Below are 14,148 nucleotides of genomic sequence, written 5' to 3' on the forward strand. Positions count from 1 at the left end.
ACAGAATTCCCACTTACCTGAAGAAGGAGCTTAAGGCTCCGAAAGCTTGTGGCTTTTGCTACCAAATAAACCTGTTGGACTTGAACCTGGTGTTGTTAAACTTCTTACTGTGTTTACCCCAGTCCAACGCCGGCATCTCCACATCACGGTCCCCCTGACACCAAGGAGCAATGGCCAATCAACCTAACCCACACATCTTTGGAGTGTGGGAGGAAACCGGAGCACCCAGAAGAAACCCACGCAGACATGGGGGAATATGCAAACTCCACACAGACAGTGAGCCGAGGCCGGAATTGAACTCCGGTCCCTGGTGCTGCGAGGCAGCAGTGCTAACCGCTGTGCCACCATGCTGCCCCGAAATTTAATCCTAAATTGTACTAGTCAGAAATCGACACACTAAGGAAGCCTTGTCGATTATATTTTAACATGTTTTGCTTTGTGTAGCTCCACAGTCTGGGGTCACTTATATTCGAGTGGTCACAATGCCCATCAATCAAGCAGACCCAGCAGATTCCTCTGCGTCTTCAGCAAACACCAAAGCTACAGGTATGGAAATATTTGGGCAATTGTTGTGAAATATTTAGCATATTATTTTCCAATAACTTGTGAACATAAAACTCTCAGCACCATTCATTCCCAGATACCATGAACTGACAAAGACACGAAACAAGTGCCACCTATAATTTTGTGTCAGAAAACCACCTCTGTTGGAAAACTGACTGAAGTTCAGATTTTTGCAGGATCTTTACGGATAATATTTTCCTGTCCAATTAGAGCTAGCAGCATATGACAGTTCACATTTTTACTTCCAGTATTATTAATGATTTTAATAGGATTGGAGATGGATGCCATCTGAGCCTACGATGCTCCATCGGTTATGAATCTGACATGTTGTTCCGCTTAATTTATTTATTTTAAATCATGAAAAATCACTGTGGAGATAAGGAAATATCCACACCTTACACGTTAACACGCTGATTATGGACAGGAAGGGACCATGCATTCTGTCCATTACACATGCCATAGGATTAGGATGAAAAAGTAAATTTAAACCAACTGTCAACTACCTCCTAGATGCCAGTTATGCAGAGAGCTTGGAGTTTGTTGTCTGCATGTCCTCTCACTAGAAAGGGGACACGAGATTGTTTTGGCAGATAAGGCAAAGGAGAATCCAAAGAGCTACTACAAATACATAAAGGGCAAAAGAGTAACAAGGGAGAGAGTAGGGCCTCTTAAGGATCAACAAGGTCATCTATGTGCGGATCCACAAGAGATGGGTGAGATCCTAAATGAATATTTCTCATCAGTATTTACTGTTGAGAAAAGCATGGATGTTAGGGAACTTAGGGAAATAAATAGTGATGTCTTGAGGTGTGTACATATTACAGAGGAGGTGGTGCTGGAAGTCCTAAAGTGCATCAAGGTAGATAAATCCCCGGGACCTGATGAAGTATATTCCAGGACGTTGTGGGAGGCTAGGGAGGAAATTGCGGGTCCACTAGCCGAGATATTTGAATCATCGATTATCATGGGTGAGGTGCCTGAAGATTGGAGGGTGGCAAATGTTGTGCCTTTGTTTAAAAAGGGCTGCAGAGAAAAGCCTGGGACCGACAGGCCAGTGAGCCTCACATCTGTGGTGAGTAAATTGTTGGAAGGTATTTTGAGAGACATGATCTATAGGCATTTAGAGACGCAAAGACTGATTAGGGACAGTCAGCATGAATTTGTGAGTGGAAAATCATGTCTCACAAATTTGAGTTTTTTGAAGGGGTAACCAAGAAGGTAGATGAGGGCAGTGCAGTTGATGTTGTCTACATGGACTTTAGCAAGGCCTTTGACAAGGTACCACATGGTAGGTTGTTGCATAAGGTTAAATGTCACGGGATCCAGGGTGAGGGGTATCTAAATGGATACAAAATTGGCTTCTTGAAGAAGCCAGAAGGTGGTTGTTGAGAATTGATTTTCAAACTGGAGGCCTGTGACCAGCGATGTGCCTCAGGGATCAGTGTTGGGTCCACTGTTATTTGTCATTTATATTAATGATTTGGATGAGAATATAGGAGGCATGGTTAGTAAGTTTGCAGATGACACTAAGATTGGTAGCATAGTGGACAGTGAGTAACGTTATCTCCAATTGCAACGGAATCTTGATCAATTGGGCCAGTGGGCTGACAAATGGCAGATGGAGTTTAATTTAGACAAATGCGAGGTGATGCATTTTGGTAGATTGAACCAGGGCAGGACTTACTCAGTTACTGGTAGGGCGTTGGGAAGAGTTACAGAACAAAGAGATCTAGAGGTACATGTTCATAGCTCCTTGAAAGTGGAGTCACAGTTGGACAGAGTGGTGAAGAAGGCATTCGGCATGCTTGGTTTCATCGGTCAGAACACTGAATACAGGAATGTCTTGTTGAAGTTGTACAAGACATTGGTAAGGCCACACTTGGAATACTGTGTGCAATTCTGTTCACCCTATTATAGAAAGGATATTATTAAACTAGAAAGAGTGTGGAAAAGATTTAATAGGATGCTACCGGGACTTGATGGATTGAGTTATAAGGAGAGGCGGGATAGACTGGGACTTTTTTCTCTGGAGCGTAGGAGGCTGAGGGGTGATCTTATAAAGGTCTATAAAATAATGAGGGGCACAGATCAGCTAGATAGTTAGTATCTTTTCCCAAAGGTAGGTGAGTCTAAAACTAGAGGGCATAGGTTTAAGGTGAGAGGGGAGAGATATAAAAGTGTCCAGAGGGACAGTTTTTTCACACACAGGGTGCTGAATGTCTGGAACAAGCTGCCAGAGGTAGTAATAGAGGCGGGTACAATTTTGTCTTTTAAAAAGCATTTTGATAGTTACATGGGTACGATGGGTATAGAGGGATATGGGCCAAATGTGGGCAATTGGGATTAGCTTAGGGGTTTTTTAAAAAAAAAGGGCGGCATGGACAAGTTGGGCCGAAGGGCCTGTTTCCATGCTGTAAACCTCTATGACTAAACGGTTTGCTTGGGAGCCATCAAAAGATAGCATTATAAAAAATAATCTTACTGACTGATGGAAGGATGCTCAAAACTGTTATTCCTTTTTAGCTAGAGGTTCCTCTGCAAAGAGCTTGATGGGTTCCCCTCCTCCATCAGGCCTGAAACCTAGCACCTTAAAGCAACTGGGGCATTCTGTTTTACATCCGAATTATGAAGATGGAGAAGAGCAGGCAAGTTTGCACATTTCCAAAATGGGTGATTTTAATTTTTGTGGCATTAAAGTGACTTGGATAAATTTGCAGGTAAAGGAAATTCACTCATTTTAATTGAACCTCCTGCATTTTTTCTGATTGTAATTCTATTCATTTAAAATGATGGTTGGAAAGAGGGCATGGATGTACCACATTGCTGATGCGATTCCGGTCAGTAGCACTTCCAATTACCAGGAAATCTATTTGGGAGGGCAACCTGCCTCAAGAAGGCAGAGCCTACTTTGGTTTCAAATGCTAGGGCAGAATTCAGTGTCACAATACAATAACTGTCGTCCATCCATAATTAGCCACAGTCCACAAGGGGCCATCGGCAGCTCTATTTGTTCACTGCAATTCTGTGCTGGTGCCATTTGTCCCTCTGTTCCATTTCTGATGTTCACCCAATCCAATCCTTCTATGATCCGGCCTGTTCTTTCCTGATGTTTTACCTTCTATGGTCATCAACACCAAACTCTCACTCCTCCTTTTCCAGTGGTTGTACTTTCTCAATTTCTTGCTTTGTCACTTTAGATTTTAACTGCCAAAACCCTCTCAAGTCACTAAAACAGATAGCCGAATAGCCAAAGGTCCCTCTGGTAAGTTTTCTTTGTAAGGATTCTTTGTGGGTTAGAAGAAGTATGGGTACATCTCCAGGTTCCACCAGGAATCCTTGGGTGTCTGTGATCCTGGCACACACACACCCCACCCCCCATAATAACCTTATGCCAAAGGCAATCCCCCTCCCCGAAGCCCCCAGTAACAACCTTATGCCAATGGCACCATCAACCTAAGGACCAGTTTTCCACTCTCATCCTGACCTATGACTGTGGAGTCCTGTGCCCACCCCAGTCCTGCTGTGGAGATGCCAGCGTTGGACTGGGGTGGGCACAGTAAGAGGTCTCAACACCAGGTTAACGTCCAATAGGTTTATTTGGAATCACGAGCTTTCAGAACATTGCTCTTCCATCAGGGGCCCCACTCACCCGATGGAGGAGCAGCGCTCTGAAAGTTCGTAATTCCAAATAAACCTGTTGGACTTTAATCAGGTGTGTGAGACTTCTTATTGTTCCTGCTGGCTTCAGAGAGCAGAAAGTGCTCCACTATTTAGATAAGACCCCATGTTAAAATAGTGTGGTCTTCCACAAATCCTCCACAAGGGATGCTTCCAGTCTTTGACCCATTACAACCCTAACGTGACCCAAGTTAAAATCAGGATATTATCTCAATTATGCACACAGCACACGATTGTATAACGTTACTTCAATTCAAAATGAACATTAATAAAAGTTGTAACCAAACTAAATATCATTTAGTACCACACTTAATTAATGTTGTTTTTAAGCTTCCAATTGTTCATTGGGCAGTTGAGCAGTTCATTGTTGACTTTAAAATAGAGTTTCAAGTCGTCACTGCTCTATTCTTTAGTTATGCTGGCGGACTGCTGCTTTGTGTCCTGCACTTATTTTACTGAGGGTCAAGGCCATAAACTTTACTGTTGTTTATGTTCATACTGTTTGAAGGATAAACTAATTCAAAGGCTTTAAAATTGTTTATTTTCATAGATTTTTGTTAGGTAAGTATGAGATTGAAGGGGTTTTTATAGTTTACTTTGAAATCAATATAAAAATAAATGAATAATCATATAACCAAAGTGAACTTCAAAAAAATCGAATGGATGCTTCCCTCGCAAGGGTACAAGCAATTAGAAAAAGGCAAGCAAATGGCATTGAGAAAAATGAAGATGAATCTTGATCTGATTGAGCTTTTTTTGTCATTTTGAGGGACTTTTGGTGTTCCTTAACATTAACCTTTTGATCTGGTCACTGAATAGGTGGTGCAGTACTGCAAAGCTGTAATTCCCACCAAAAAATTGGAATGTTTCCTTATCATAGCAGCGACATTGGCAGGTTGCCTAAGAAATAACGAACATGGAGAACCGACTTAAAAATTTAAAACAAGACACTATTTCAATTTGAGGGTTCAGCATCCTGCTGCAGGAGCTTAAAGTCAGCTGTTTGTAACTTTGCTTTTATAAAGAATAGCTGTGTTTTTCTCCTTTGCTTATAGGCAGGATTAAAAATTGCAACGGAGAATGGATCACCGCAGACCAGTGCAGTTTCAGTCAAATCTGTGTGTCTGACTCTTCCGAAAACAAACAAAGCAAGTGCCTTTGTAAGTACCATACGTACAATGAAAGAGGATTCGAATTTTGTTTCAAATATTCAGAAGTTTTTTTGACTACCGTCATTTTTTCCTCATTAACAGCATCCGTCCATCGTCGTCCAAAGTGTGGTTCTCTCATCATTTGAGTCTTTTTTTAAAAAAAGAATCCCCACCTAAATGACAGATTTGACTTCCAGTTGGGTCAGTACCACAGTCCCAGTTAAAGGGCCTGAAGCTGTTGCTCTGTGGTGACTTTGAGGGGTCAATCCCTGACTTGAGGGAGCTTGGTCTTATCCCAAGGAAGGACTTCAGCTTGAGGGGGTGAAGGGAAAGCAGCCCTGCTTCTAGTGGTCCACAAGCAAAGACGCTTTCCTTCTACCCAAATCCCTCCCAGTTTCCATTAAGCTGTCGAGTTTTCTGGAAAGGTTAGCTGGCCAGGGTTACATTTGCAAAGTGAGTTAAATCTGAGTCTGCCATACTTGTTGAAATGTTAAAATTGCCAGTCAGCCTCCGAGGAGTGGGTTGGTTGCCCTCCTCCTATCCCGCCCACATTAAACTTGGAAATGAGCAGATTGGGTTTGAGATTTTAAAATTTTAACATCTGATGTGCCCCGAGCTCATCATTTTAGGGGGTTTAAATTCATCTCCATGTCTCTGCTGGATAGAATAATAGGACTAGAGGAAAGTCAGAGGTGTGGTGAGTAATCAAAAGGTGGTTTTTATTTCTTTATGGGTAATGTAGTCAACTATTCAACAACCAGTCCACTTGAAGGCACAGCTGGCATCAGCAGCACACTATGTGGAAGAAACCAAATATGGGCCTTTGTCCTACTGTACATGGCAGAGTACCTAGGGTTCCAATGGTGTTGTGTTTCTTTACATCTTGCAACATGTTTATCATTTTATGACTCATGAGCTTTTGGATTCTCTTCCCTCGAGGTAATCCTGAGTGGAGAATGACTTTTTATGAAACCTTCATTATTTAAATTTCTGTTTCTGGTATGTTGTGCCAATAGTTTGATGTGTTCTTAAGGACCTAGGTTTGGCAACGTGCCGCGGTAAAGGACGATGCAAAAATCCCAAATGTTCTTATGTCTACATGAATCGATACAAACCAGGAATCTGTCCAAAGTGTGGCTATGACTTCACAAGAGACAAACAGGATATAAAGCCATCAAAACCAGTTGTGAGTACTATTTCTAAGAATATAGTGTATAGTAACAAGGTTCACAAAGTAATAGGAATAAGATATTGAGTCCCATGAGCTTCTTTGAGCATTCAGTGAGATTGTGTATGATCTGTGACCTAACTACATAAACCCGCCTTTGCTCTGGAACCCGCTGTACTCTGCAGATCTCGCCTGACCAGAGTCAGAAGGTCATGCAAGAAAGGGTCAGCTGGATTTCAAGGCAAGTAATTAGAAGTGGAGTGACAGTCCAACTCAATTGTCACTCTAACAGAAGTTACAACTTATTATGATTGTTGCTCTACAAAGTCCAGACATAAGAACATAAGAAATAGGAGCAGGCGTAGGCCATCTAGCCCCTCGAGCCTGCCCCGCCATTCAATAAGATCATGGCTGATCTGAAGTGGATCAGTTCCACTTACCCGCCTGATCCCTATAACCCCTAATTCCCTTACCGATCAGACACCATTAGGCTGTTAACTGCATTTGGCTTATTAGTATACCTAATAAACAGTGATGGGTAACCTAGACTAGGGAGTGAGCTGCACGCGTGGCCTCCCTTCCGAGTGGGCCGCAAGCTTTAAATCAGTAATGTGCACTAACCACGACCCCATGAATAAGATTAAATACATTTAATACACACGGACTGTTTCATAATGAGTTACAGAAAATGCTAAATTATTCATTTATTATGAATAAATCAACTTCAAGTGGAAGAAATATTTACGCTCACCTTATGTATATTATAATTTACTGCGGTTGTCAAAGCTAGTACCAACGACAACTAAACATTAAACGTTTCTTAATTACACAGATGTGCTTTAGATATTGATTTTATTTTTATTCATATTTATTTACCTTTTTTATTGATAAAGCTGTCTGCCCCAATAACATTTACTACTGCAGTTATTAAAAACTATGAAGAAAATCTTAGTTACCAATAAATTGTAAAATATTTAAAGATAAATGGGAAAAACAAATAAAATACTCATCTACCAATTGCTCCGATCACAGTCTGACTCTTTCCACACGCACGCTTTCATCTCCTGGCTTGGCTTTCAGCCTCCCTCTTCCCTGTGCCATTTTATCTCCAAGCTCTGCTCTTGTCTTCGCTCTTTCCCGCTCCCTTTTATCTCCAGGCTCTGCTTTCAGCCTCCCTCTTTCCCACACCCTCATCTCCAGGCTCTACTCTCGTTCTCATGTTCTTTTGCCTTCCTGGCTCCACACACTCTTGCAGGTCCAGCGCTCACTATTATCAACAGAACATTCGCAGGCCACAGTCAGAACCCTGATGGGCCGCAGGTTGCCCACCCCTGTAATAAAGCGTGCCCTCTTGTTGATTCTAAAACATAAAATGGTGAACTACCCCAGATGCACTCAAGAAATTTATTACCATTCTGACATATGCTAGTCTGGCCCAATCTAAATGAAAATTAAAATCCCCCATTAAAATCACTCTGCCATTGCTCCATGTTTGCAGAATCTCAACATGTCAGAAGGCATAGAATACCACTGAGTTAAGGAATCGCCAAGGTAAAAAGACCCTGATGAGAGTTATGTACAGGCCCCCTAGCAGTAGTCAGGATGTGGGGCGGAAAATAAATCAGGAGATAGAAAAGGCATATAAAAAAGGCAGTATTACAATAATCATGGGGGACTTCAATATGCAGGTGGACTGGGAAAATCAGGTAGTTAGTGGATCCCAAGAAAAGGAATTTGTGGAATGTCTAAGAGAAGGTTTTTTGGAGCAGTTTGTGACAGAGCCTACTGGGAACAGGCAATTCTGGATTTGGTGATGTGTAATGAGGCAGACTTGATTAGGGAACTTAAGGTGAAGGAACCCTTAGGGAGCAGTGACCACAATATGATAGAATTTACCCTGCAGTTTGAGAGGGAGAAGCTGGAATCAGATGTAACGGTATTACAATTAAATAAAAGTAATTACAAAGACAATGAGGGAGGAGCTGGCCAGAGTTGATTGGAAAGGGAGTCTAGCTGGGAAGACAGTGGAACAGCAATGGTAGGCGTTTTTGGGAGATTTATCCCAAGGAGGAGGAAACGTGCTAAGGGGAGGAACATAGAACGTTACAGCGCAGTACAGGCTCTTCGGCCCTCGATGTTGCGCCGACCAGTGAAACCAATATAAAGCCCATCTAACCTACACTATTCCAATATCATCCATATGTTTATCCAATGATCATTTAAATGCCCTTATGAGGCATCCATAGCTGACGAGGGAAGTCAAGGACAACATAAAAGCAAAAGAAAAAGCATGCAAAGTTCCAGGGATTAGTGGGAAGCCTTTAAAAGCGAGGAAGGGACCAATTAAAAAAGCAATAAGGGGGGGAGAAGATGAAATATGAGTGTAAGCTAGCTAGTAATATAAAAGAAGATAGGAAGAGTTTTTTTCAATATATAAAAGGTAAGAGAGAGGCAAAAATAGACATTGAACCACTGGAAAATGAGGCTGGAGAAGTAATAATAGAAAACAAAGAAATGGCAGAGGAACTGAATAGTGACTTTGCATCAGTCTTCACGGTGGAAGATACCAGTGGGATGCCAAAGCTCCAAGAGAATCGGGGCACAGGTGAGTGTAGTGGCCATCACTAAGGAGAAGGTTCTGGGGAAACTGAAAGGTCTGAAGGTGGATAAATCAGTTGGACTGGATGGACGACACCCCAGGGTTCTAAACGAGATAGCTAAGGAAATTGTGGAGGCATTGGTGGTGATCTTTCAGGAATCACTGGAGGCAGGGAGGATACCAGAGGACTGGAAAGTAGCTAATGTAACACCGCTGTTTAAGAAGGGAGGGAGGCAGCAGACGGGAAATTACAGGCCGGTTAGCCTGACTTTGGGTCATTGGCAAGATTTTAGAGTCCATTATTAAAGATGAGATCGCAGAGTACTTGGAAATGCACGATAAAGTAGGACTGAGTCAGCACGGCTTTGTCAAGGGGAGGTCATGTCTGACAAATCTGTTAGTTCTTTGAGGAGATAACAAGGAAGTTAGATAAAGGAGAACCTGTGGACATGATTTATTTAGATTTCCAGAAGGCCTTTGACAAGGTGCTGCATCGAAGACTGTTTAAAAAGTTAAGAGCCCATGGTGTTAAGGGTAAGATCCTGGCATGGATAGAGGATTGACTGACTGGCAGAAGGCAGAGAGTGGGGATAAAGGGGTCTTTTTCAGGATGGCAGCTGGTGACTAGCGGTGTGCCTCAGGGGTCAGTGCTGGGACCACAACTTTTCACAATATACATTAACGATTTGGAAGAAGGAACTGAAGGCACTGTTGCTAAGTTTGCAGATGATGCAAAGACATGTAGAGGGATAGGTCGTATTGAGGAAGCAGGGTGACTGCAGAAGGACGTGGACAGGTTAAGAGAGTGGGCAAAGAAATGGCAGATGAATACAATGTGGAAAAGTGAGGTTATGCACTTTGGAAGGAGGAATGGAGGCATAGACTATTTTCTAAATGGGGAAATGCTTAGGAAATTAGAAACACAAAGGGACTTGGGAGTCACTGCTCAAGATTCTCTTAAGGTTAACGTGCAGGTTCAGTCGGCAGTTAGGAAGGCAAATGCAATGTGAGCATTCATGTCGAGAGGGCTAGAATACAAGAGCAGGGATGTACTGCTGAGGCTGTATAAGGATCTGGTCAGACCCCATTTGGAGTATTGTGAGCAATTTTGAGTCCCATACCTAAGGAAGAATGTACTGGTCTTGGAAAGGGTCCAGAGGAGGTTCACATGAATGATCCTTGGAATGAAGAACTTCTCGTATGAAGAACGGTTGAGGACTCTGGGTCTGTACTCGTTAGAGTTTAGAAGGATGAGGGGGGATCTTATTGAAACTTATAGAATACTGCGAGGCCTGGATGAAATGGACGTGGAGAGGATGTTTCCACTCAGAGGAAAAACTAGAACCAGAGGGCACAACCTCAGGCTAAAGGGGCGATCCTTTAAAATAGAGATGAGGAGGAATTTCTTCAGCCCGAGAGTGGTGAATCTGTGGCACTCTGTGCCACAGAAGACTGTGGAGGCCAGGTCATTGAGTGTCTTTAAGACAGAGATAGATAGATTCCTGATTAATAAGAGGGTCAGGAGTCATAGAAGTTTACAGCATGGAAACAGGCCCTTCGGCCCAACTTGTCCATGCTGCCCTTTTTTTTAAACCCCTCAGCTAGTCCCAATTGCCCACATTTGGCCCATATCCCTCTATATCCATCTTACCCATGTAACTGTCCAAATGCTTTTTAAAACACAAAATTCAACCCGCCTCTAATGCTACCTCTGGCAGCTTATTCCAGACACTCACCACCCTCTGTGTGAAAAAATTGCCCCTCTGGACTCTTTTGTATCACTCTCCTCTCACTTTAAACCTATGCCCCCTAGTTTTAGACTCCCCTACCTTTGGGAAATGATATTGACTATCTAGCTGATCTATGTCCCTCATTATTTTTTGGACCTCTATAAGATCACCCCGAAGCCTTCTACGCTCCAGACAAAAAAGGCCCAGTCTATCCAGCCTCTCCTTACAACTCAGACCATCAAGTCCCGGTAGCATCCTAGTACATCTCTTCTGCACTCTTTCTCGTTTAAAAATATCCTTTCTATAATAGGGTGACCAGAACTGTACACAGTATTCCAAGTGTGACCTTACCAATGTCTTGTACAACTTCAACAAGACGTCCCAACTCCTGTATTCAATGTTCTGACCAATGAAACCAAGCATGCTGAATGACTTCTTCACCACTCTGTCCACCTGTGACTCCACTTTCAAGGAGCTATGAACCTGTACCCCGAGATCTCTGTTCTGTAACTCTCCCCAATGCTCTACCATTAACTGAGTAAGTCCTGCCCTGTTCAATCTATCAAAATGCGTCACCTCGCATTTATCTAAATTAAACTCTCTCTCTCTCTCTCTCTCTCTCTCTCTCTCTCCCTCCCCCCCCCCCCCCAACATTTAATGTCAATTCCTAATTGCCCTTGGGAAGTACCTCCTCAAATTGCGACAGTTCATGGAAGTCAGGTTTTGGTAACAGTTTTGATACAGCTGGATTGCTGGGCCATCTCAGAAAGGTAGTTAAAAGAGTAACTTCATTGCAGTGTTAATATAAGCCTACTTGTGACTGATAAATAAACTCTAAAAGTTCACCTTGTTGCTGTGACTCTGGCGTCACAAATAGGCCGGACCACATAAGGATGGTGGATTTCCTTTTGCTTTAGGTGGTAGGTGGGGTCTCAATCAATTGGGTTGTTTTGTTCTGGATTATTATCAAATGCATATATAAGGAGGAAGAGGGTAGTTAAAGAAAGGGTGGGTCCACTCGAGGGCAGTGGAGGGAATTTGTGTGTGGAGCCAGATGAGGTGGGTGAGGCCCTTAACGAGTATTTTGCATCAGTATTCACACAGGAGAAGGATGTGGTGGATGGTAAGTGTTGAAAGGAGGATGTTGACATTCTAGGACATGTTGAGATAAAAAGGGAGGAGGTATTGGAGGTTTTGAAAGTCATTAAGGTGGACAAATGCCCAGGCCAGATAGGGTCTATCCCAGAATACTGAGAGAGGCAAGGGAAGAAATTACTGCGGTCTTGGCTAAAATCTTTGTGTCCTCTTTAGCCACGGGTGAGGTACCAGAGGATTGGAGAGTAGCTAACATTGTTCCTCTGTTTAAGAAGGACAGAAAAGACAATCCAGGAAATTATAGCTTGTGAGCCTTATATCAGTGGTGGGGAAATTATTGGAGAAGATGTTTAGGGGCAGGATGTACTTGCATCTGGAAGAGAATAGACTTGTTAGCGATGGGCAGTGAGGGAGAGGTTGTATCTCTCAAACTTGAGTTCTTTGAGGAAGTGACAAAAAAGATTGACTAGGTCAGAGCAGTGGATGTTGTATGCATGGACTTGAGTAAATCCTTCGATAAGGTTCCTCATGGCAGGCTGATAGAGAAGGTGAAGTCATAATGGGATCCGAGGTGAGTTGGTAAGATGGATACAAAACTGGTTTGGGCATAGAAAGCAGATAGTAGAAGTTGTACAAGACATCTAACAGGAGGTCTGTGATGAGGGGTGTTCCACAAGGATCAGTGCTGGGGCCTCTGTTGTTTGTAATATATATATAAATGATTTGGAGGAAAATGTAGGTGGTCTGATTAGTAAATTTGCAGATTATACAAAAATTGGAGTAGCATACAGTGAGGAGGATTGTCTGAGGATACAGCAGAATATAAATTAGCTGAAGACTTGGACTGAAAGATGGCAGGTGGAATTTAACCTGGACAAATGTGAGGTGAAGGTCTACTGCAGAAGGAAAATATATAGTAAATGGTTGAGCCCTTAGAATTATTAGCAAACAGAGGGATCTAGGCAGATCCATAGTTCCCTGAAGGCGGCAACTCAGGTGGACACGATGGTCAAGAAGGCCTATGGCATGCTGGCCTTCATCAGGTGGGGGGTTGAGTATAGGAATTGGAAAATCATGTTGCAGCTGTATAAGACTTTGGTTAGGCCACATTTGGAGTATTGTGTACAATTCTGGTCGCCACACTACCGGAAGGATGGTGATGCATTGAAAAGGGTGCAGAAGAGATTTACCTAGATGTTGCCTGGTTTGGAGGATATGGACTATAAAGAAAGATTGAGCGTCGGAGGATGAGGGGGATCTGATAGAGGTTCACAAGATTATGACAGGCTTGGATAGAGTGGATAGTCAGTCTTTTTCCAGGGTCGAAGGGTCAATTACTCGGGCATAGGTTGAAAATGAGAGGGGGAAAGTTAAAAGAGACGTAAGGGGCAAGTTTTTCACACAGAGGGTGTAAATGTCTGGAACGCGCTGCCGGAGGAGGTGGTGGAAGCAGATTCCATAACAATGTTCAAGAGGCATCTGGAGAGATACATGAATAGAGGGATATGGACCACATAGAGGCAAGAAAATATTAGATTAGAACATAGAACAGTACAGCACAGAACAGGCCCTTCGGCCCACGATGTTGTGCCGAGCTTTATCTGAAACCAAGATCAAGCTATCCCACTCCCTATCATCCTGGTGTGCTCCATGTGCCTATCCAATAACCGCTTAAATGTTTCTAAAGTGTCTGACTCCACTATCACTGCAGGCAGTCCATTCCACACCCCAACCACTCTCTGCGTAAAGAACCTACCTCTGATATCCGTCCTGTATCTCCCACCACGAACCCTATAGTTATGCCCCCTTGTAATAGCTCCATCCACCCGAGGAAATAGTCTTTGAAGATTAGAGAGGCATCTGTGTCAGCACAGACTTGATGGGCTGAAGGGCCTGTTCCTGTGCTGTAATGTTCTTTGTTCTTCTTTGCTATTTTAACCCATTTGCAAAACCCAAGTTAGTAGTCATTGAAAATTTCCTACGTTACTTATCCAGCTAAAAGTCACTTGGGTCCTGCTATCCACAAAGTTAACCTGTCCTAAGCAGGTGGCAAGTTCATCTGTTCAAAAGGTGGGGTCCCATTGCTATATTTCAGACCTGACTGCCGTTTTGGCTTGAAACAGAAAGCCCCTGCTGCTTTCCTGCCAAGCCCAGTCTGGGACA

At 43.0% G+C, this 14,148-nt stretch overlaps 1 protein-coding gene across 3 annotated transcripts in view; it reads left to right on the plus strand.

Annotated features, from left to right (window-relative positions):
- The window catches only part of hmgxb3 (HMG box domain containing 3), a 65,686-nt gene that overhangs the window by 23,399 nt on the left and 28,139 nt on the right, over positions 1-14,148 (plus strand). For 2 of the 3 annotated variants that reach the window (XM_078230749.1, XM_078230748.1), the window contains exons 10-13: positions 445-546; positions 3,088-3,209; positions 5,298-5,402; positions 6,427-6,579. In XM_078230749.1, the coding sequence (XP_078086875.1) occupies positions 445-546; positions 3,088-3,209; positions 5,298-5,402; positions 6,427-6,579 (482 nt within the window). Of the gene's footprint in view, positions 1-444; positions 547-3,087; positions 3,214-5,297; positions 5,403-6,426; positions 6,580-14,148 lie in introns of all 3 variants that reach the window. The other variant, XM_078230750.1, reaches the window with a different exon arrangement.

This window comes from Mustelus asterias, chromosome 16 (assembly GCF_964213995.1).
Source record: "Mustelus asterias chromosome 16, sMusAst1.hap1.1, whole genome shotgun sequence".
NCBI lineage: Eukaryota > Metazoa > Chordata > Chondrichthyes > Carcharhiniformes > Triakidae > Mustelus > Mustelus asterias.